Source organism: Nymphaea colorata, chromosome 9 (genome assembly GCF_008831285.2).
Source record: "Nymphaea colorata isolate Beijing-Zhang1983 chromosome 9, ASM883128v2, whole genome shotgun sequence".
Lineage (NCBI taxonomy): Eukaryota > Viridiplantae > Streptophyta > Magnoliopsida > Nymphaeales > Nymphaeaceae > Nymphaea > Nymphaea colorata.
Genome location: NC_045146.1, coordinates 16,581,481 through 16,605,747, shown reverse-complemented (window position 1 = coordinate 16,605,747; position 24,267 = coordinate 16,581,481). Strand labels below are relative to the sequence as shown.

Sequence of the window (24,267 nt, the reverse complement as noted above, 5' to 3'; positions counted from 1 at the left end):
CGTCATATTTTTCTAGACTGCAAATGGTAGCAAGTGTTATTATCAAATTGGAAAGAATTTTATAATTGTCGAGAACATGAGCATAACACCTACAGGAATCAAAGAAAATAAATAGGCCCAACTAGTTATGTTGTGCCCATGCGGCATCCTGCCTTCTTCAAAAACGAATCCATGCAGAAGAATGAAAGGATTTGGCTGAAAAGCCGCACTGGATCTCCATGTGGGCCTATATCAACTCATACGTTACTGCGTTGGAATTTAACCAAATTATGTTTCAAGTAACTAAGATGTTGAAATAGTAGCTATGGCTCGACCTTGAACATATCTCAACTTTGAATTTTAATAGCACCAATCGTTCTTTCCTCAGTCCCGATCATATTTGAATAATATCGAAGATTCTATGGCCAGGTACATAAATATACGGTTGGGGATATGGTTAGATTTGGATTAGTAAAGAGTGAATGATTAGATGTGGACTAGTGAAGCTTCTTATTTCCAAAATCAAGCTCATCTTATTAAGCTAGCTGTGTGATAACTAAGGGTGAACATCGAGTCGAGCTACTCGAGCTCAACACGTAATTGTCGAGTCAAGCTCGAGCCTTAAATGACTTTGTCGAGTCTTAATCAAGTCGATATATTCAAACGAGTTTACGAGTTTGTCGAGGCTTAATCGAGTCGAGCTCAAGTTGCTTCTTCTGTCGAGCTATTCTCGAGCTCGAGGTTTCATTTGTCAAGCCAAACTACAGCTGATTGAACTCGGACTCGCCTCGGTTCGTGTTCACCCCTAGTGATAATTGTTTCAATATTTATGAAACTTCCTTTTTAAGATCTCCATACAAGAAACACGCTTTTTGGTATGCACTTGATGCAATGATCTTCACCAGTCTACCATGGCAATGACTGGTAGACAGTTGATATACTGTCGTTCTTCCCACTGGTGGGAAAAACTTTGCCTAATCAAACAACATATTGTGCACCAAAAAAATAATAATAAAAAAACTTGTAGTCAACTTGTGTTTGCTATGAAAAAAATATATATTCTGTAGCGAAGAACGTGTAGAAAGCTAATTTATCAAATGGGCGACAATGACAAACGCATTCGCTTCAGAAAGATAAGGATAAATTGTCTTGATGCAAACTTAAGAGCCTCGACAACTTCATGTTCGTGTTCTTGTCCTACAAAACGAGCTCTGGTGAAAGATGCAACACGTGTTCCTTTTGTGATCAATGCCTTATTCATCAAAGAGCATCGTGAGATAAAAAGTTTTAAAGAGCGTTTGGCTACATGCTCAAATCGCCATTTTAGAGTTTTGCGTTTGGCAATACATGAAACTGAGTTTTCTTAGAACAAGAAAACCTGGTTTTCAACCAGCTTTTGCGGCACTTACGTTTATTTTCCTTTCACTTCGTCACTAATTTGTAGTCGGTCTAAATAAGACATGCCAAGCTGACATGGAAAAATTCAAACCTCTATGTTCAGGTAGAGGCAGGTGTGGGCATAGTGTGGGCAATTGCTCATACAGGCCCACAAAAAGTGTTGTTTATTTTCATATTAAAACTTTAGGACAGTTTTTTCATATAATTTATATATGGGTGCCTTTAAAAAAATTAAAAATTATATAATTAATGTTCCTTAACCAAAGTTTTCTGTCTCTGCCCCTGACTAGCCTTTAAAAGAGATTCTCTTTCTCTAAATATACCTTCTGATAATCTATTTTTTAGAGCATGGAAGGACTAAAGTAGATGAAGGCAACAGAAAAATACTAATTCTGACAACAGTGCCTAAACCATATATAATTCATGTTGTTGGTCAATTCAATTATTTTTATATTACGTACAACAACATAGCAACATGTACACATGTAATCTGCAGTTGGGGGAACTTTGAGGACTTTAAAAGGAGATTCGGACTTAATACATGACAAAAAAAATCAAGGTGAATCGTATGGGCATTGGATTATATTCGCAATGACTAAAAGCAACATAATGTGCATTGAAAAGTTATAGCCTCCTTTTCTGCCCTTGGACTAACCCCTACCTAATGATCTGCTAAATCATGTTTTGGGAGGAATTTAAAATCTTGGTAGTCAATTTCCATGACAGATAGTCAAAGTTAACTAACCCTAGGATAGTCAAAGTTAACTAACCTTAGACCTTTACTTTTTGGTGGACCTCACCAGACCCGCCTTGGTTTTACCTCACTAGCTGTGTCATGTCATTGACTCGAACTTATGAGAATGTTGGTTGATATAAAGTTGTAAATTTAAGCATTTTTATTGTATTAAACGTTTTTAAATATTTATAAGTAAGTTTTAGTTTCCAAACCTTGTATTAGCTAGCATAATAAAGGTTCGCCGACACCTTGTTGATTTTGCGATATATTTTTGCACCTATTCTTCGAGGCACCTTGAGTTTAGACTTCGGTCTTTCTTGAAGGAAAAAATGAAGTCTTCAGGCTATTGATAAGAATGTCAACGAGTCACATGAGCTTAAAAGAGTCTAACTCGTGAGCGGAGCTCGACCCCACCTCATAAAGCAACATAATGTGCATTGAAAAGTTATAGCCTCCTTTTCTGCCCTTGGACTAACCCCTACCTAATGATCTGCTAAATCATGTTTTGGGAGGAATTTAAAATCTTGGTAGTCAATTTCCATGACAGATAGTCAAAGTTAACTAACCCTAGGATAGTCAAAGTTAACTAACCTTAGACCTTTACTTTTTGGTGGACCTCACCAGACCCGCCTTGGTTTTACCTCACTAGCTGTGTCATGTCATTGACTCGAACTTATGAGAATGTTGGTTGATATAAAGTTGTAAATTTAAGCATTTTTATTGTATTAAACGTTTTTAAATATTTATAAGTAAGTTTTAGTTTCCAAACCTTGTATTAGCTAGCATAATAAAGGTTCGCCGACACCTTGTTGATTTTGCGATATATTTTTGCACCTATTCTTCGAGGCACCTTGAGTTTAGACTTCGGTCTTTCTTGAAGGAAAAAATGAAGTCTTCAGGCTATTGATAAGAATGTCAACGAGTCACATGAGCTTAAAAGAGTCTAACTCGTGAGCGGAGCTCGACCCCACCTCATAAAGCAACATAATGTGCATTGAAAAGTTATAGCCTCCTTTTCTGCCCTTGGACTAACCCCTACCTAATGATCTGCTAAATCATGTTTTGGGAGGAATTTAAAATCTTGGTAGTCAATTTCCATGACAGATAGTCAAAGTTAACTAACCCTAGGATAGTCAAAGTTAACTAACCTTAGACCTTTACTTTTTGGTGGACCTCACCAGACCCGCCTTGGTTTTACCTCACTAGCTGTGTCATGTCATTGACTCGAACTTATCGAGAATGTTGGCTGATATAAAGCTATAAATTTAAGCATTTTTATTGTATTAAACGTTTTTAAATATTTATAAGTTTTAGTTTCCAAACCTTGTATTAGCTAGCATAATAAAGGTTCGCCGACGCCTTGTTGATTTTGCGATATATTTTTGCACCTATTCTTCGAGGCACCTTGAGTTTAGACTTCGGTCTTTCTTGAAGGAAAAAATGAAGTCTTCAGGCTATTGATAAGAATGTAAACGAGTCACATGAGCTTAAAAGAGTCTAACTCGTGAGCGGAGCTCGACCCCACCTCATAAAGCTCGAGTAGGCGTTGCCAATCACAATCAGCTCACTTTGACTCGCCAGATCAAGTCGACAGATTGGTGAATTACCTTGGGGGGGCACTAGGCCATGGCCCCACCCCAGTCAATGAAAAAAAAAAATACATTGAAAAAACTAAAAATTTATGTATTTTTTGGATTTGAATTCAGTTGGCCCTATCTTACTCAGGATTTTAAGATTTAAGTGAAAAAAACAATGTTACAATTTAGACATAGTTATATTTTGACTGTTGTTAATGAGAGTGTAGAGTACGTAATCGGCTCGATTTCCTTGAGCGTTACCCTTCGACAGGAACAGTGTATCAAAAGCAAGGTTAGCTTAGTAAAACAACTGTTCCGTTAAATCATCAATGCTTTGATAAAACGCATCTGCAGGCAATTATCTTCCACTCCATGAATGACCTCCACGACCACAATCTCTCTCTCTCGACAGACGCACCCACCACAAAAGGTGAAAAGAGAAGCATCAAGAATTCATTGTGGAAGGGCAGCGTGATTGTGATTGTCCCTCAAAAAAGGGAGAGAAATAAAGGACGTCGCCCTTCTCCTCCTCTCCTCTGGTTCACTCTCTCTCGCCCTCCGGATGAAGAGGCCGTTGGAGGAATCCACTGAAGGAGACGCGAGCAAGAGGAGGAGGGAGGGGGAGGAGGCCATGATGGAAGACGAGGAGGACGATGTCATGAAGGAAGACGAAGCCGACGAGGAGGAGGACGCCATGAAGGAGGATGAGCGGCAGGTGGAGGAGGAGTTCAGGCTCGATGAGGACCTTCTGTTCGAGGTGTTCAAGCACATGGACGCCAGGACTCTGGGGACGGCGGCGTGTGTCAGCCGTCAGTGGCACCGGACGGCCATGGACGAGCGCCTCTGGGAGATTATCTGCAACCGACACTGGGCCAACACGGGCTGCTCCACCGGCCAGCTCCGCTCCGTCGTCCTCGCCCTCGGCGGCTTCCGCCGCCTCCACTCCCTCTACATCTGGCCCTTTATCAAGCCACCGCCTTCCTCTTCTCCTTCTTCTTCCTCTTATTCCTCTGGTCCGCTATCCATCAGCAGAGCGCCTCTGAGCGTCGCCCCCCCTTCAGCCTCTGCTCGATGGGGGAAAGACGAGGTACACCTCTCTCTCTCGCTCCTCTCAATCCGTTACTACGAGAAGATGAATCCCAGCTCCTCCCAACAACAACCTCATCTCCCCACTGGTGGAGGGATCCTTCAGTCCCCAAAACGCTAATTCCTGGAAGATTCGAGCTGATTGATCCCCATCATCCAGGAAGGCAAGCGATTGGTGCGATGTGTAAATACTATTAAAGTGCTGGTCGAGAGACATTTATATATATTCCGACTTTGGTTTGCTGGATGTCGTAGTGAAGTTTGTCCATGATTTTGGATCTTTGTTTTTGCTATTACGGTGATCATGTGGAACATGCCTTTCTCCTTCTCAGTTTTGGAGGTTTTTCTTGCCATATATTTGTACTCCATTTAGTGATATGTTTCTGAGTGTACAATACTGGATCTCTGTGGAACTCCTCCATCGTCGCCCCGAGAGAGATAAGAGATGGGGAGATGCTTCGTTGGTCTCTTCTAGAGAGAGAATTTCATTGGTTGCCGTGAAAGAGAGAAGAGAGATGCCGACGGAGCAGATACGGCCGTGTCGTGTTCGCTATCCTTTTGCACAGGGGGGAAACTGACAGAAAGTAAAGATGAAAATGGGATTACTGTTGAACACCTGGGGAAGAGGTCCTCCTTCCTCCCATCCTTCTTTTAACATCTCACTCTCTCTCTCCAATAACTCCACTTCCGCTGGTCTCGTCTCTGTATGAGCCAAAAAGCCTGAGTGATTTGGCTCCTTCTGCCCCCTCCCACCACCATCACTCCTTGTTTTTTTCCTCTTTCTTCCTTCCCCACTTCTCTCTTTCCTTATAGGATCGAGAACAAGCACTCTCAGTGGTGGCGACCCATTTGGAAGCATGCGAACAATTTGGGTATTCCTTCATCCCTGCCCTTGCTTACTATTATTCTCAACTGTCATACTCCCCATGCAACGAGTAGCACACCGATTCAGTAACATTGCTCCTGGCCCATGTCCTTGGTTGCAATCCGCCAATCTTCACCACAAAATTTGAGACAATTTCCTTGTGTGGTAGATCTTTCAATCAAATGGACTCGTAAAATTTTCAGTTTGCAAGCTTAATGAGGCTGATGCTGCTTTTGAAATTTTTCTAAAAGAATGAAGAATCAGGAAACGGCTTGGTTATATATTATATTTCCAAAAATAATGTGAGGTCACGGTTTCCATATTGTCACGATGCGTCTCTGAAAGGATGGTACAAAGTATTCCAAGTAACTGAATGCTTTAAGGCTTTAATTTGGCAGAAGAACCTGTTGAATGCCTTTTTTGTTGTTTATTCAGTGTATGAGTGTTGAGGTTAACGTGAAATGATTGTCTTGTAATTCATTAATTGACATATGGCTCTGTGAAAGGATAGCACAGATGCTTTTAATGGCGTTTGCTTTAATGGAGCCCATAAAAGTTCTACTTTATATCTTGTATAGTAAGCCAGAGTTTTTCCGATGGGCGCATGGGATTTTGAACAGCCAATAGAACTGAATGCACCTAGTGCTAAACATGTCTTAGCTACATAATGCAAGTTTGTGGTTTCCCATTTTCATAATATACGTAAAATGATATGCATATGCCTTTTCTCCTTGTCCTGGTCGAAAAAGAACTAGAAGAGATAAAAGAAAACGATGAAACGCGAGCCAGATTTAAAGGAATAAGATAAGGATAAAACTAGCCAGATTAGTCTCTCTATTTCTCTCTCTTATATATATAATTAACATGTGCAAGACTTGTTCATGCAAATTAACTAGAATATAATATTTCTAAAGATTTGAAGACCAACTCAGATACTTGATACATTTACAAATTTTCTCTCTCTCCCTCTCTCTCTCTCTCTCTCTCTCTAGAAAGCTGCAATACATATGGATAAAGGGGGACGATTTTGCCTGCACAGTCTGTGTAAAAAAGTTTGGCATATCGAAAAGAACAAAGAAGCTTGCTTTTTTAAGCAGGAAACAGACATCGATGTCTGAAAGGCGTATCCGATCTAACGTTCAAATGGGGAGGCCACATTCATTTTTCCTGATGACGATGGATGAATTATTGAAGACCATAAGAATCATTTTTACCTCAGTAACATGTTCGACAATTATTGTTCTGTAAATTGTCATTATCATCTCTGCAGAAGTTCCTGTGGGGATTCACCAATTGCACCTCAAAGAAACTAGAGATCTCAAAAAGTGAATGGTTCTACTTCTATAATCCAACGATTTTGAGGGATGGCCTACGTTTGGCCACGTTCAGTTGCATGTAGCTCGGTCCTCTTCAGTAGAAGCACAGTTGATCTTGATTTTCCTGTGGAGCTGAGAAGTTCTTACTGTCGGATTAAGAACTTATAAAGATAATCATGGATTGTCATATATTCTTTGAATCTCACGGAGATCATAGTCAAATTCAGCCAAAGCAATAGATAACGTTAACTTGCAAAACACCTTCAATGCAAAACCGATCTAAGATCGAAGCCATCCATTCTGTTGATCAAATTACTCCATCAAGACATCACACATGATCATGTCATTGGCACCTTTTCTTTTTCTTTTTTCTTTCTTTTTTTTTTTCTAGTGGATCTAAGGGTACCATGCCATTAATGAACGGCGAGATGAGAGGTTGAATTTGACAGATCACGTGATCTGCTCAGCTCTATTAATTGGCATAAAGTGCCATAAGCCAAGCATGAATTTGCATTATATTTTATGGCTGGCAGACAGGCATAAAGACAACATCTTAATCAGCTGTGGCCATCTAGTGCACTTAGAAATTTGTCTTTAATTATTTATTTATTTATTATTTTTATTAAAAATTTAAAATTTAAATTAGATCGGCATTAGTCCTGGATAGGTGTTTGGTATCAAACCCTTAGAGGTTGTTTGGTAGTTAAAATACCGTGTGAGTATTCAATGAATCTACCTCAAAAATTATGGTAGTTTTATGAAATACTAGAACTAAAGGTTTAATCTTGAAGGCAGATTCATGGAACATTCACAAAGTGTTTCATTTGCCAAAAACGACACATTTATGCAAGTGTATTAATACACTAACTTTGAGGAGATATTGATATTCTATTCGAATCAGTGACTAGGTGATCAAATCAATATGCTAAAACCCTTGAGAGTTGCTTATGACTAAACATAAAAATATTTTAACATAAAAAATATTATTATGTATAGTTTTAGGAAAAAATAAGAGAACGTTCAAAAGAATTTAAAATATAAAAAAATATGTATCGTGTGACACGCAACACTCCTATCCGGCCAATTGATGAAATTAAATTCGCCAATTTGATTCGAAGCCCGTTGGGCTCCGCTGTCTTCCCACATGGGAAGGAAAAGTGAAATGAATATGTTGCAAACGGACACCTAATATTAGTGGATTAACGAAAATAGGCTTAAGTTTCGAAACTTTAATAAAACTGCATATATTTGGAGTGAAATAATAAAAGTATGCAGTCAAGCATTCTTCCCAATTAATCCTGCATGCTTCGAGCATTATGGTTGCTGATCTGTATAAATAAATGAAAGTAAAATATTCAAAACCATACAACTAAAAAATAGCAATCATGCAAGTTAAATTGTATAAATTAATTTTCCAAGGTTTTAAAAGTTCCCCACCATAAACTTTTCAACTTATGAAATTCATTTTAAAGAGTGAAATTTTTAAAATTTTTATCATATATTTCCATCTATTTATACAATTAAATTTAAGAGAAACAGTTTTAAAACACTAAGAGGCAAGATCAGGAGCATATTTAAGTGCATAATATGAAGATTTAAATATATAATATCTTCTATATAGGTTATTGTTCTTTGAAGTTCAATGGCGGCCATTGTCCATCCTGAAACCAAATTGGAGCACAGTGCCCTCTTCATTTAACCCAATTGCAGCATTGTCAAAGAGAATAGTCTTTTACAATAGTCTCGTATTCGTAAACTATCAATTGGTCCATCTGAAATTTGAATTTCCGATATCTGTTTTGCCAACCACGTTGAATGAGATTATGCACTGGTACTTGTAGAAACTTTCAGTTTCAAGCAAGAATTGTTTATGGGCCTCAATCTTGGATGTGATGGACTACTGATGCAAATGGATTAGGTCAAGACAGAAGCATTTCTTGGTCATATTGGACCAACCCATTACTCTCTCTCTCTCTCTCCCTCTCTCTCTCTGTATATAATCAATGCTTGCAATCCTTCTGTATATATAGCTTATCTTCTATGCTTGCAAAGCCAATGACATGAAAGAACATGTAAGTGTGCTAGGAACTAAGAACTGCCCATTAAATCTTTGTCCCTTTTTTGATAAACCCCCAGTCTGCAGCTTCCTAGTTGCAACAGTCACACCTTGCTTCAACTTTCACAAAGGCAACGTTCATGAGGTTTAAACCATGACTGGTCAACTGACGGCCATTGCCTGCCCCAACTTCTCCACTGGTTCAAAGCTTGCGCTGATCCTTTCTCATCCATAGATGGCACAAATCATCTAAGACAAATGAATGCTTGACTTATGACACCGTTCTTGGAATCTCCACAATTGAAGCATTATACACCACAAGATGATGCTGAAACAAATTCAGGGACGCAAAAGAATTCCAAAGAACTTTCCAACTTCGTTATTGTCTAGTACAGTTGCAGAAGCAATTCTAGCAGTTTTTCCGTTTTAGCATTACATCACAAAGCAGATATCCAAGCCAAAACGACTACAAGAGCATGACAAATGTGAGAAAGGTCCCTTCCACCTGGTTCATGCTCAAGGGAAGGGCAAATGATCTATCAGGTCTCCTAACGAATTCCATTGATTAATAAAGATCTTCTTCCTTGTGTGTGTGAATGACACAATTCCATTGATTAATAAAGATCTTCTTCCTTGTGTGTGTGAATGACACAATCGCTAGTTGGATATGAAACACAGGTCAGCATAAACCCCTTCTCAATTTGTGAATCATCTAGGAAGGACCCGTCGGACTGATCAACGGAACCAGAAACTATTTGGCTAGCGCAAGTGGAGCATGAGCCTGCTCGGCAGGAGTGGGGGAGCTCCACACCTGCATTTTCAGCAGAATCCAGGATGTATACATCGTCTGGAGCATCATATTCAGTCTCTGAACCATCAGGTCCGATCAGCTTCACCTTGTATGTCGCCATTGCTGATACGCGGAAACCAGATGCTTTGAGCCCAAATACCTTTCCTACATTGTTTCTGAAGACAACAGAGGTGCCTTTCACAAACAAACCACGACTCCTGTGTAAGTTGTTACTAGCGCTTCTGAATTTGCAGACGCTTGGAAGTGCAGCGGTTGACATGACTCACCTGGCCAATAGCACAGAGAAGCACCTAAAACAAGTATCATAAACGGTACAGGTACAAGAGAAAGAGAAGCAGATTAGAGACTTAAAATGACATAAGTACAGGTATTTCCAAGCAAAACAAAACGCAAGAGGTTAAGTAGAAAAGTATACTCATCAAAGGAATTGTTTCACAAACATGATGAATCAGACAAATCTACAAGCAATGAAGCCAAAGTTGCAGGCCACCACGAATATCCTAGTTACGGGTTTAAGCACGCAGTAGAAGGATATTGTGATGGTTGACTCAAACAATTCTGGTCGTGGAAAGGTTCTTACCAACCAAACAACATTTATCCGATACAGAATGTGCAGCGGATTTTGTGCATTACTAAGAATTTCAGGCCATACAGATTTTAGAAAAATCACTTAGGTGGACATCTAGTTTCGTAATAAAGATTGTAAAATAGCAGTAGGTAGAAATTGTGATAATCAGCACCCCGAGAAAGCTGTCAAAAAGTCGTAATAACTTTGTAATAGCATTTAATATTAATTTTGAAGGAAAACAAATCAGAACAGAGCATTATTCTCACAGTAACCCTTGTAATTAATAAAAATAAATAAATAAAATTACGAAGCCAACATATTCTCTCCATTTTCACTGATATTTTGAATCATGATCTTTGTATAGGCAAACAGTCATAATTTGACATGAATTTATTGTAACTTAAAAGGATCGATGTGTTTTGGTAATTAGTACCACGAGGAAATGCTCTCCTACGGATTTCCACAGCTTCATAAAAGAACATTTCTAAAGTGAGCAGATGAAGGAGTCATTTAAAGAACAAATATTCAAGAGAGCAAAGAAAATATGTGGAGAATCTTAAACAACAGTAAAATTGTAACCAAGATTTCAGGCTCACGAAAATTCTGAAGCTGACTAACTAGCACCTGAATGACACAACAATGGAAATCACATCTTGCCCATGTGTTAAATATTTCTTTCAGCAAATAAATGGAAGTCCACGGCCAACATCTTGCAGAATAAGTCCAAAAGAAAAAAAAGGAAATTATGGTTTGTGTACCACAAGGCTTTCTTCAAATAAAGAGCAATTATTTGCAGCTTCAGCATAAAACGTAGAAAACACCAAACAAGCCATATACGGTATATGAAAAAACTGAATTAATTTACAATAAAGTATTCTCGGCTATTGGAATAGGGAGAAGATGCAGAAGTTCCAGAACATACAGAAAAACACACATGAGAAGAATAACCTCTAGAGGGCAGGTCAAAATTTTCTTCAAGGAAGAATCCAGAGGCTTATAGATGCCAATCGATATGAATGGAAATAGTTAGCCGAACAAAATGATGAGGCCAAAGGAAGCAATCTGGTTAAACGTAAAGACAAAAATGGCAGTTGTGCCATGACATTGCTGCCCCTGAATCCAGCCAATGTCAGCCTAGTGCACATATACGTCGTGTTTATAAAAGAACTTCTTCATCCATCATAAACTAACCTTCAAGAGAAGAAGGTTTGAAGCAACACGGAAGGAAGCCTCTATCTGGTCCAATCTCAGAACAGTGAAGCCCAGGACAGAATTGAAGAATACCAAAGAGGTAAGCCTCTCTACGGGCAGCTACTAGCGATGCTTGTGCCCTAACACACAAAACAATGCCACCGAGAGCACTTATCCCATTGTTATCTATGATTAACGAGGGAAATAAGGAAAAGACGTCATGAACTGATTTCTCGCATTTTTCATATTTTAGATTTTCAGACTACCAAAGCTTTGCAAAAAAAACTGTTCTAATCTGACTCGAGCATCAAAAGGTAATTCTGAAAAATTCATTCCACTGCATCATAGAATGTTTCTGCTATCCCTCATGACGTCCAAAACTCAGACAAGTTAAAAGGAGAGAAAGTACAACAAGATACGCATCACCATCACCATCTTCTAAAAACCAAAAGTAACAAAACCGAGCAACAAAGAAACTCATGAAACAGCAAGTGTAATGCAAATGATCGAGCACCTTCAAGAAAAAAACTGAAATAAGACTCGCAGAAGGAAACCCCTGCTTCCCTAGCACCAAGATGAAAACAGAGATCAAAAGAACCAGATTGACAAAGGACCAAGTGGAGAAAACCTCCCTATCGTCCACGAAAACCAGATCCAAATAACAGGGAAATGCCGCACCAAGTGAACAGAAAAGCGAGGGGGAAGGAACCAAAAAAAGTCATCTTGTAGTATGCTTGGAGAAAAGCTCGAAAAATAATAAAAGGGAATCCTTATAGCAAAGCTCCTGATTACCAATGATGCGAGAATGGTAGAAGCAAAATGCATCCCTTGAAATATAAGCTTAATCCAAGAGAAAGACATAGAGGAAATCTCATTTCGAGGTCAGAATCCAGTAAGTCATCCAAAATTTAAAAAAAACAAACAAACAAACGAAGAACCGGTCTTAAGAGGAAGAAATGTATCGAAGAAAGGCGAACCCAGTGAGACAAACTCACCACCGGAGAAGCACCCGTGAATCACAGAGACGCAGAGAGATATAGAGATAGACAGAGAGAGGACTGCACGTGCACAGAGACGACGGTTGCACTGCTCTTATATAGAGAGAGCGAGAGAGCACTCCGATTCAGACGATCATTTTAAAGAAACAGAAACCGTAAATACGGTGGGCGCCGCGGTGTGACCCGAAAATAGTCTGGTCCAATAACAATTTGCTTGTTTGTTGGCTTTGAGTCTGAGGTCCAAACGGATTTGAGAAAAATCATAAGATTTTAGAACGATTTTTACCATAAATTAAAGATCTCAAATCCTTTTTTTCTTTTGTACATTGCGGTTAAAATCTAATATGAATTTAGATTAGAGGCATAAAAGCAGCCTGAAATCAGTCTTGATTTAAAATCCAAACCTATCAAACACTTCTATGCACATGTCACAAATATATTCAGATCCAGTAAGACGCTAAACTGCTGATCGCATACAACCTGGAACAGCGGGCGACCTAACAAACAACTGAAACCATGTTTTTTTCTCTTGCGGCGTTTGAACGTCGCCAATTGGCGAGCAAAGGCGATGTTTTCCATGTCCTCGAACGTATTCTCGCATTTTGCAAAAACCCACTTGAATTGAGAATCTTTTGCATTTTACGGGTCGGCTCTGGTTAAAAATTGGTGGGTGGGTCGTTATGTTTTTTTCATTTGGTAAAGGTTTTAAGATCTATGATTTATGTCTTTAATATCGATGCTTCCTCCCTTGATATTCTATCAGTCTTTGTTCAACATAAAATTCTTAATTTGATGAACTTTTTGAATCTTAGAGTGGATCTTTTCACATCAACCAAGCAGATCCACAGACTAAAGTTGTTTTCTTCTTCTCCAAGGAAATGGAAGACCTCTTAAATGATGAAGTTGCATGCCTCTTTCTTTTTCTTAAAAGAAAAAAGATAAGTTTTTTTAAGTGACCTCTGCGGCCATTGTGGCGTCAAGAGGTCATTTGATATATGATATATATAAACAAACGGCAGGCTATTAAATGAAGCATTCCAAAAGGTGAACATGTTTCTTGTTATCCAGGCAAAAGTTAGGTCAGTTTGTGATATTAATGTCCTCTAACGGTCGAAAGGGTCTTCCCACCTTTCATGAAGGTCAAGAGCTGTTTTTGAACGTTAGATGGCCATACTAGAAGGGATGGTTGTCGGATGAGTCTCTTAAGGGGCAAACTTAGGTGGACCTCAAGGAGTTCGGATATTTGGCTCCAAGTCTCAACCAGGCTTGCAAGGTTTACCCAATCTAAGACCAGAGTAACTGGTTCTAGTGATGCACAATGAGTTGAGCTAACTCGAGCTTGATTTGAACTTGCTTGTGTAAGCTCGACTCATTTATTAAATGAGTCAAGCTCAAGCTTCAGTTAAAACTCGCATCCGAGTTACATGAGCTTGACTCGTTTAAACTCTATTAAACTCGTGTCATTTCTATTTGTTAATCTTTAAGGGTATGTTGGTAGTTTTGATAATTTTTTTTGGTAGCTTTTGTTTTCATTTAAAGGAGAAAAATATATGAATCAAGTGAAACAAGTCAAGCTTAAGCTTAAACTTATTTTACCGAGTCAAGCTCGAGCTTGTCTCATAAAACTCGACTTCAGCTCGAAACAAACAATATATGACTCAATCGTAACGTAAAAAGTACTTATTTCTAAGTTCTGGCCGTTTTATTTTTATGACAGAAAAAAAAAAGTGGCCCCTAGCAGTTACCAGAGTCAAATTAGAGTAGCGTCGTGCTCAAGCAGAAGCAGCTCCTATTACCCGTAGTTTAAGCAGTAAGGTGAGAGTATTCCTATTTCCAAGTAAAACAACCAATGGCAGTCAAACCCTTGTTTCTCACTAATTGAAGTAAGAGCAAACAGTTCAGGTTAACAAAATCTTATGACGAATTTGAGGGAAAAAAATCATTATTCCTATTATGCATTGACAAAGTAGTGCATTGGCAGTGAGGTGGGATTTTTTTTTCTGTTTTTGTGTTTTCTCGTGGTTTTCTTGTTTTATATAGTACTTGATAATATCTCACCAGCGTAGCTTCCTTTGTGATTAACATCCTAATGACGCGGTTCTTACACCGTCCTTTTCATAACGATGGCATGGCTCTTCGAAACTCCATCGATGCAAAGACGACTTGCAGAAAAAGAAGTCTACTGATACCTATGGCTGAGTTAATAATGATGTTGCAAATGATTTTTCAATCATGATAAGTGACCATTACTGAGCTGATACTCTGCCTTAAACAAAAGTTATAGCAGGCCAAACGTACCAATTAACATTCCATTTATATTGATTTAAAAGATCACAACTAAAGACAATGATGGACGACCATCATATATTCATATGTACAATATTCAAGATCTAATGAAATAGCCAGCAAAATTTCAGCTCTAGTTCTAAGGTGGAACTCCAGGATAGGTGAATCTCAATGAGCTATTGGATGAAATACAACTCAAGACAGGGAATGATGAGATACCCCAATATCAGGTTGGATGTCTCTAATGTTGCAGAGGCACCATGGTCGTCTCCTTGGTATCGTCGTTTCATGCAAAGAATAAGCCGTTCTAATTCCTGGCTCTTGAGTGCGATGAAATTATTAGAGCTGGTCTAAAACAGCACGCTGGGAGGTTGTTTCCTTGAAAGGACAGGACTGTTGGCGCCAAAGTAGTTGCAGGAAGTACTAATGGAAGAGTATCAAAATGATTGTGCCATTAGAGTGGTAGTGTCCACTAGGGCTTTGAGTGGGCCGAAATGACATAATTCTTAGATAAGAAATCTCTAAAGGGGGGCATAACGTAACTGGTCAAACCAGCAGACCAGTCCCGTAAGTACTATTCTTTTGGACTGATAAAAGTCAAGTCCTGTGAATACTATTCTTTTTAACTGCAAACAAACAAAACAAACAAATTGACAAATGTCCGACTCTCCACCCAAGTCCTGATCCCCAGACGGGCATTACTTTCACCAATATCAAAATTGGTAAAAGAAAAAAAAGGCTCTTCCTAAGAGAGCATGAAAACAACCCTTTGCAAAGCAACCAAGGGAGTAAAAGATTGAAAACTTTAAGAATGCAGATACGATTTAAAACTACTACAATCACCAAGCATACGAAGATAAGTTGCAAACAAATCCCGTTCACATCTCTAACCACTGTACTGGCGTCTGAAAGTGAAAAAACAAGCGTCTTTAAGATCTAAATACCACGAGGGTAGAAAATTCAGACATCAGAGTAAAAGAACGTTTGAATGCAATTTCTCGGTTGACGGTTTGAAACTTTCCACTTTTATGCTTTTATCCATTATATACAAGGAAAAGGCTCCACTGCTTAAGCCTGAAGAGTAAAAGCAAGCAAATTACCATCCACCTCATATACATTGTGGATAGCATTAACAGATCCAACCTTAATAAGTAGACCTCCTTCCACATGATCTTAAAAACTCAATCAACTTATCATATACATCTGTTTTAGCATATGGGCTCAAAATGAAATCCATGTGACCATAAGAATCTAAATAAAGCATCTGCGGTTCAGGTTGCAATTCCTGGAGAGTATGATCGATATCTGTTGGAACTGCTAGTGCATCCTGTCCACCATAAGCAATCCACAGTGGCAATGAATCTGGAATGTTTGTGAGATCAAAGGCAGGAGGCTTCAAACTGCCATAAGATTTCAAATTTCCCCATGGTCCATAATCAAACCTTGAAAACGTGCCCTTACGAATCACTGACAAGAGAAGGTATTTGTCAGAAGTCCTTCCAGAGAGCAAAAGCACCAAAGTAGAGACTTTACAGAGTCAATACTGGGTTTGTAATGCTGCGCATGGTCTATCATATCTACTTATGCCATTAGGTGTATGCAAGATTGTTGCAGAAGCACAACATTAATAGTGCAACGTTTCCATTAAATAAATAAATAAAACTATTTGCTGAATTCAACAGAAACATCTGAAAGAATGAGTCAAAGTGTCCCAAACGAGGAATACTAAGAATAGCAACATTGGAAATTACAAGCAACAAAAAAATGGAAAATTAGTTAAGAAACTCTGTTTCCTCTTTCTAAAGCAAACGCCACACCACACAGCAGGTCCCACATCTTTTATAACCCAGATATGAACAAGTAGTTTATCTTATATATATATATATATATATATATATATATATAGCCCCAAACATGCATTTATGTATCAGCCTGAATGTGAAATACTAAGAATTTGTAGTTTTGTAATTTAAAGCAGCAAATAGAAAGTGAATTAGGTAAGAACAAATAGTTACTCCTGAAAACAACTTTACCTACATGCCTAGGCATACAAACTAAGGATGCAGTTTTCCACTTCACTGGCATATGACCATTTTGACCTTGGATGGTCTATGATAACCGTAAGGCTGAAGATCTGCTCACATATTCACATGCAATTTCCTGTATTTCATAAAATGAAAGTAACTGTGCTGCCCCTTCTAACAGTGGCATCTAAACATTCATAAATTTATGGAGAATTCAATGTTTTCCTAATTCATCTGTCACTGAAGTTGATCATTGAAGCACAATCTCGTGCAGTTTCCTATATAAGGTCCCATCACACTCGAGACAGAAACAAGAAAATAGATGGATGCCATATTGTAATGAGAAGGGGTTTCATCAAAAGCCCTGAAAGATCCTTCGAAAGAAGGTAAGCTCTTGTAAAAGAGAACTTGCAAAAAGAGCAATAAATCAAAACAATGAGACTTCAGAAGAGAAGTTGACATAAAAGACAAAAAAAGGAGCTTTATTAGTCCCCGAGCATCAATAATTCATTCATTACGATGGGGCTGGACCAGCCATTATGCTAGTTGCAATGGCTACCTATCGGCTAACTGTTGATGTCCAAAGGACCAGTTTGCCCTCTTAAAAAAGATAAAATCAAACAACGAACATAAAATATATATTTTTTAAAAATGATTATACAATGTGTGTGTGTGTGTATATATATATATATATATATATATATATATAATACACACGTGCACACATATGCATGTATAGGGTGCATCTTCAATACTCTTATACAAATCAGTAACTTCCACACCATCTTCTACACATGAAAGACTCCCCTACAAATTTATACAGGAATTAGAGGCTAAATTTTGTCGTGAAACTATTGATATGGACGTGGGAACTGACAGCACTACTTAAAATCTTGCGTGCACAACATCTCTCTCTCTCTCTATATATATATATCTATCTATCTCCCTCTCTAGAGTATATAAGTGGAATTGCTTCATGGGTCTATGCAAGTACAAGGATTAAGACCCAGTGCTGAAGCAAATGGTATTTTCATAAACTAGTTACACACCCGTCCTGGTGAATAGCCATAACACACCTAACACCAAAAGAGAAAACAGAGTTGATTGACAGTTCTCAAGTATGTGTCATGCTTTAACAAGAACACTAAGAAGAAGAAAGTTTCTATAATAATCCCATATCTTAAAGTCAAAAAAATTAGATTTGAAGAGTTTCGACCAAGAAAGAATATATCAAACAAGTCAAACAGCATACTTTGGAATAGATGCCTAAGGTTTTTGGTTGATGAAGGTTGAGGTTCATATTTAAGATACTGATCCACACGAGAGTTATTGAAGCAACAATTGTTCCCTGCAAAAGGCAGATCTAAAATTAATAATTAAAGAATAATTAACAGGTAAACAAATATATGTAGGAAACAAACATTAATTAAGGTCAATCAATGCTATGAAATGGATCCAGAACTTGCTCGAGGAAACAGACAATAACGAAATCCAAGCATATCAATAGTATCTTAGTTTGAGTCAAAGTTGATAACTGTGTGCATATATATATCACTATGTCACATCAGTGTGGGGTGCGGGTGCTGGAGTTGCACATGCCAAAAAATTTAGGTGCGGCGAGGGTATTTTATTATTTATTATTATTATTAATTTATTATATATATAACAAAATAAGCATGCATATATTATTATTACAATTTAGTTATTAATGTATATAACATACTTACATAATTGTATTGCATAGGAAAATATCAGAACAACATATATTATATATAATATATTATATATAATAATTTAGTAATATGACATACTAACAGTCTAACATAAAACATAAAAAATTGATAAAATCATAAAAACAGAAATTGAAAATTTGAAATTAAAACTATCACTATAAGTTTATAACATGACAATATATCAGTATATCAGTTGCAAAGTATATATGCATGACTGCATATGTACACGACTGACAATATATATTGTTAGTTGAACTTTGAAATTTTATAGTAGATTCAAGAACAACTGAACAAGCATCTAAAATACAATGCTAAAATGTATACAACAATAATAGCAAAAAATGGGACACATTTAGACCGGACGTGGGTTGACTGCACCTGACTCGAGTTTGACGTGAGTAGGGTGCGTGTTAGAAATGGAAAAATATAGTCTGGTGTGGCTGACCACATCCGACTCGAGTTGACTGGGCTCGGGTGAGAGTCGGAGCTGCACCCATGTCCGATGTGCATCCGACTCGACGCGACTAGGGTGCAGTAGTAAAATAGAAGAGTCCATGAGATACATACACATATATGTGTGTGTGTGTGTGTGTGTGTGTGTGTGTGTGTGTGTGTATGTGTGTATAGTACAGTCCCCGCAAGCCCAGAGGTGAAACTGCTCATCTAGACAATATAGATTTTTAGATAATTTTAGAAATTGCACATAGAGAGAGAGAGAGAGAGAGAGAGAGAGAGAGAGAGAGAGAGAGAGAGAGAGAGAGAGAGAGAGAGGAACAAACCTGTTATAGCTGATAATAAATCACTGCAGTTGATATGACCATCACATACAGATTCTAGTACTTGGATCCCTATGTTACTGGAAAGGCAAATCCAGCACCCATAAGTTGAAGAACACGAATGAGCGATTGGTTGACATAAGAGGTAAAAATATCACAACCATACCTGCGGAAGTTAAGCTGATGCAAGCCAATAGCCACCAGCATCTAGCACAAAAAGAATCAAAATATCATTGAACTGTCCAGACAGAAGCAACTTAAGCATGTTATCCAGGTGAAAGAATACCTGATCGACATGCATGCTTACAGCTCTAAGAACAAAGTGGGAACTAATATGATCAAGATAAGATATAGGACATAAAAGGGATGCAGCTGCCACCATCTCTGATATCATTGGCTGAGTAAAGGCTGCTAGAGCCATTATAGTTCCCTGAAATGGACAAAGAAGATTCTTCTGAGAGCTTAATAGATTAAATAGAAAACCTGAAGAACTTAAATCGAAAAATAACCTGTGAATGTCCAACAAAGTGAACTTTAGAATTTGTCGCTGAATAAACATAATTAATCATAGCTGAAAGGTCATATAGAGCCAATTCCTCCCAACTCCAATCCCAGAACTCCTGGAACATAATAGATAACAATGATATGAATGACGAAAAGTGGAAAAAATATCGCAAGCTATTTCCTGCTGGCATGGAAGTGCCATGCAGTAAAAATAGCTAATAAGGAAGTTTGATAGATAATGGAAAAAGAAAACAACTCTATCATAATAAAGCTAAGCTCAATGTGAGGCAAAACCTAGGTCAGGACAGATAATCAAAGGATTTACCATAAATAATGGGCATAAAGCTAGTGTTATTACAATGAAGTTACAACGAGTAAAGTGGAAGCAATGAAGCATACCTTGTTGCTCTCAGAAAGGGAAACATGCCCATGGCTCCAATTTGTCCCACGTACATTTCCAACCCACACATCAAAACCAGAATCAGCAAGGATAAACCCCAAGGACTCTTCAATGGAGTTTGCAAACCAAGTATCCCCACCCTGTCAATCAAGTGCTCAAGTATATTTATTAATCTAAACCAATAAATTATAGACATTTAGACAAACACAAATGTATGATGACTGATGTTTCCACCATTCAAGGAAAGAAAAAAGTAACAAAAAGGCCAAGAGATGTGCTTGCATCTAAATTTCTAAACAAAGATCATGAATAAACATGCATGTGTATGTGCAGCATTACGTCAGAGTGTGGACTATAGCAGGCAGGTTGTTGGACATGGTTTCTCTTGTCTTTTAGGTTTTGTTGTTAACATGTGAAATTGCCCAAAATGCCCCTCAAAGGAAGATGATAGTCCTAAACTAACAAAAAATATATATGGATGGAGCATCCAGATCATTCATAAGATTCATTCCTGAGGCCTGATGTAATCAAATCAACTACAGGTTCAATCATAAATGTAAGTGTAGCAACAAATATAGGTTCTGATGGGCCTTTATCGTGTACATATGCATAATTCTTTAAGAGTTCATGCTTGTGGAGAATACATGACATTATCAAGGACACATGATCAGATAAAATCAACAGGTCGAGCTTCCTGATCAAATGTCGACTCAAGAAACCAGGTTTTCCCCCTTGTCATCCACACACTACCTCAGATGTTTAGACATCAATGGCATCAGCAATCAATGGTTCCGAAATTATGCATGCAGAACATAAAAGCCTCAGAATTCATCCAGGCGAATCACCTGAAAAAGACCATGCTGAAGAAAAACAGCAGGACCAGGTTCAGATTTGACCAATTCTCGTCCATTGGGAATGCGTTGTATGGCCAAAATGTATCCATCCTTTGTCTCAACCTGCAAAAGAACCCAACATGATTGGGTTAAGAATTCACATCTAACAATGTAAAGAAAACCATATTTGGTCTGGATGTTGGCCAAAAGATCTCTTTAGATTAATGACAACCGCAGAAGATACAGCATAAATGGAGTTCACAGCATTTTTTCTCAAAGTAACAAATTACTTAAAGAAGCACCCTGAGACTAGAACAACACGAGGACTTCACCAAGTGTAGAAGAGTGTAAAGTGGCTGCAACGCTGTTCCAGATTGCTATAAGTCTGGTAAAAGCAAGATTCTCAGCTTCTCATTTGCATCTCAGTCCCTATTCTTCTAGTCTTCAGAAATGAAAACGTTAATTGCAGACAACTTCACAGGGATGAGCTAGGACATGGCTTCCTATCCAGGGTTGTTGGAAGATTGACACAAGTGGCTCCCGTTCCCTTCTTGTCCTGTATATTTCTAGAGTTTCAATAATAGGTTATCATTCAGCCCTGTTGTTAGCTACTTCTCTTTTCATGTAACAATGGAATTTCAATCCAAGGAAAAAAATGAATAAAAAGAAAAAGATATGAGAAATTCTTCATATATGCTACGCATGTAATTTGTTTGCTTCTCTAACAATTACATAAAATTCCAATGCCCCAACAATTTTATCAGATAAAAGAAAAAAGGAAGAAACAACAATTTTCTGGAACAAAAATGATGGCACTCCCAAGAAGTTCTTCCCCTTCAATCCTGAACAAAGATACCGAAGATAGCATGGTCTTCTATTATCTGAAGAGAAAGCCTGTAGCAGAAAACTTTCAGGCACTTGATCACGAAACTAGCAGATAGCATTTCTCATAAATGGCGCTAAGAAATCTATAGTTTGTTGTGCAAAATTCATGCCATATCCATATAATGCTTTGCCACTCGTACAATTCCAATCATGCTCAACACAAAAAAAGTACTAATGCCACAGATCCTCTCCATGCCCCTACTTTATGTACCCCAGTACAATTCGACGGGCTGTTACTTAGCAAGCACTGGGACCATCAAAACCACCAAAAACCTTCATATTCATCTAAAGTAGACTACTAACTGTCAAAAATCTCTATCAAAGGAATCCAGCAATAGAAATGCATTCGAGTTGAAGTAATTTTCCATTAAGAATTGAGGAAAATTCCCAACAGAACATTAATCATCACACTGATTCAATCAATACAATTCAGTGATTCACCCACAGGTCATCGATGAAGCGTCTCGAACGCCAGAGAAGTCCAATTTGAAAGCCATTAATCGACAGAAAGCAAAACAAAAGTAGCGTAAAAACAACGAAGCAAAACTGCGCAACAGAAAAATAAACTATCAAGCGATTCGGAGGAGGCTAAATTGTCGCCAACACCGAAGGGAAACGAAGCTGAAGAAGGTCAAAGCGCAAGATACTGCTCGGGAAAACAATGAGGGAGAAAATAGGAGGAAACAGCACCAGCAATCCAATTGCTTCCCAGCGAAGAAAAAGATATTCCTCACCGTGTGCTCGAAACATGGGTAACCGAGCGGCCTGATAACGGCCGCACAGAGACTGTTGTTCCGGGAGCCTCCCTCGCCGACGGCCTCCGCAGAAACGAGCCAACCACCTGCGAGGAGAAGCAACAGAGAGAGGAAGAAACCGTCGTACGACGACGTCCGCCGCTCCCCTTCCTCCATCTCCACCCGACCCCTTTCCACACTCTGCCGGTACCCTGGATTAATCCAGAGTTCACGGAAAGATGGAGTAGACGAAGGACAGTCGATCGAGTTCAGAAGACAAGGCGGCTTGATTTAATTGCAACGTGCAATCGGAAATGTAATCTTTCTAAAATGCAGCTACCTTTCTGTCCACCTGTAACTTAGTTTTAAGGAAATGCCCATGGCTTGATTTTCCCATGATCAACCTGTCATCTCAGCATTTAACGCTTCGGAGTTCCGTGACGACGAACGATTTCGGCTTTGTCGTCATCCGTAGAAGAGGAACACGTTGGTGGCTTCGTTGCTTTAGAAAATTAATTATATCAAAGTCGGATATTCGAAAGGCTTTAACTTATTCATGTAGATAGATGTTTGGCTTTTTCCTTGGGATTCACTTTCTCATGTCATATTTATGTCCGGTAGCCAACTAAACAAAGTATTATATACACATAAGGCCAACAAAGAAGCTTCAACGAGTTTTTATCGTAGAAAATCTGCATTATCCTAGATATCTGAAGAAGCCTCCTATTTTTGTCTGCATTGGTTGTTTCATCCTCATATAGTAGAAGCTCCGTAACTATCGTTAGCTCTGTTCAATGAGGAGGTTGGACATGTTTCTTTCTTGACTCAGATGTTAGATAACTCCAATCGACATGTATAGACCAGTGTGACGTTCATGAATTTTGAAGCATTTTCCCATTTCATCAAACGACAGAATTGTTTCTCGGAAATTGTCGTTTCAGGCCACCAAACAATGGAAAACTTATTTACTTAAAAAAACCCCACATGTAACAGCAGAGAGGTGAAGCCATCTTCGTTTTTCCCCATCATCCTTTAAACGATACGGCTGTTTTGAATTCTAGGTGGTTCTATGATATACTCTTCAACTTGAATCTTGTGCATATGTCATTGTTTACAATAAAGAATAGTAGCACTTATGAAAATTGAATTGAAAATATGACCCACGAGTAGGGGTAAACAATGAGTCAACCTACTCAAGCTCGACTCGTTAAAGCTCGCTCGTGAACGAGTTCCAGTCAAATCATTTGCTTAACAGGTCGAGCTCGAGTTTATGAGTTGACTCGTTCAAATAATCGAGTTGAGTTCGAACTCAACACGTACCTACCGAGTCGACCTCGAGCCTTAATCAAGTAGATATATTCAAACCAGTTTACGAGTTTGTTGAGCATTAATCGAGTTGATCTCGAGTTCAACACAGAATGATGAATGTCAATTCTATTTAAACGAGTTTGCCGAACCTTAATCGAGTCAAGCTCGAGCTCAACACGTAACTGTCGAGTCGAGCTCGAGCT

The 24,267-nt window shown here is 38.5% G+C and overlaps 3 protein-coding genes across 6 annotated transcripts; 1 reads left to right on the top strand and 2 right to left on the bottom strand.

Annotated features, from left to right (window-relative positions):
• Positions 1-4,067: 4,067 nt before the first annotated feature.
• Positions 4,068-5,131, top strand: LOC116259928 (F-box protein GID2-like). The gene has a single exon (XM_031637936.2). It carries the CDS (start codon positions 4,253-4,255, stop codon positions 4,895-4,897), a length of 645 nt encoding a protein of 214 aa, XP_031493796.1. The 5' UTR covers positions 4,068-4,252; the 3' UTR covers positions 4,898-5,131.
• Positions 5,132-9,369: 4,238 nt separating this feature from the next.
• Positions 9,370-12,694, bottom strand: LOC116260988 (ferredoxin, root R-B1-like). Of its 4 annotated transcripts, none has more exons than XM_031639556.2 (2): positions 12,579-12,694; positions 9,370-10,114 (listed from the first exon to the last, which is right to left on the bottom strand). In XM_031639556.2, exon 2 carries the CDS (start codon positions 10,081-10,083, stop codon positions 9,628-9,630), a length of 456 nt encoding a protein of 151 aa, XP_031495416.1. In that variant the 5' UTR covers positions 10,084-10,114; positions 12,579-12,694; the 3' UTR covers positions 9,370-9,627. The 4 variants fall into 4 exon arrangements, with proteins under 4 accessions (XP_031495416.1, XP_031495417.1, XP_031495418.1 ...); XM_031639557.2 differs by having other exon boundaries at positions 9,370-10,090; positions 12,579-12,684; XM_031639558.2 differs by lacking the exon at positions 12,579-12,694 and adding an exon at positions 12,376-12,572 and having other exon boundaries at positions 9,370-10,090.
• A 3,146-nt stretch (positions 12,695-15,840) lies between these two features.
• LOC116261270 (triacylglycerol lipase 1) lies at positions 15,841-23,094 on the bottom strand. The gene is made up of 9 exons (XM_031639954.2): positions 22,757-23,094; positions 21,150-21,260; positions 20,304-20,444; positions 19,910-20,020; positions 19,687-19,830; positions 19,567-19,607; positions 19,404-19,480; positions 18,144-18,239; positions 15,841-16,334 (listed from the first exon to the last, which is right to left on the bottom strand). Exons 1-9 carry the CDS (start codon positions 22,931-22,933, stop codon positions 16,012-16,014), a joined length of 1,221 nt encoding a protein of 406 aa, XP_031495814.1. The 5' UTR covers positions 22,934-23,094; the 3' UTR covers positions 15,841-16,011.
• Between the last annotated feature and the right edge of the window lie 1,173 nt (positions 23,095-24,267).

What these genes read in the sequence shown, in the direction of transcription:
- LOC116259928 (XM_031637936.2), top strand. Translation starts at nt 4,253, where the DNA reads ATGAAGAGGCCGTTGGAGGAATCCACTGAAGGAGACGCGAGCAAGAGG.
- LOC116260988 (XM_031639556.2), bottom strand. Translation starts at nt 10,083, where the DNA reads ATGTCAACCGCTGCACTTCCAAGCGTCTGCAAATTCAGAAGCGCTAGT.
- LOC116261270 (XM_031639954.2), bottom strand. Translation starts at nt 22,933, where the DNA reads ATGGAGGAAGGGGAGCGGCGGACGTCGTCGTACGACGGTTTCTTCCTC. An exon ending in ACCCATGTTTCGAGCACACG is followed by an intron (nt 21,261 to 22,756) that starts GTGAGGAATATC and finishes GTTCTTTTGCAG; the next exon opens with GTTGAGACAAAGGATGGATA. An exon ending in CCCTTTCTGAGAGCAACAAG is followed by an intron (nt 20,021 to 20,303) that starts GTATGCTTCATT and finishes ATTATGTTCCAG; the next exon opens with GAGTTCTGGGATTGGAGTTG.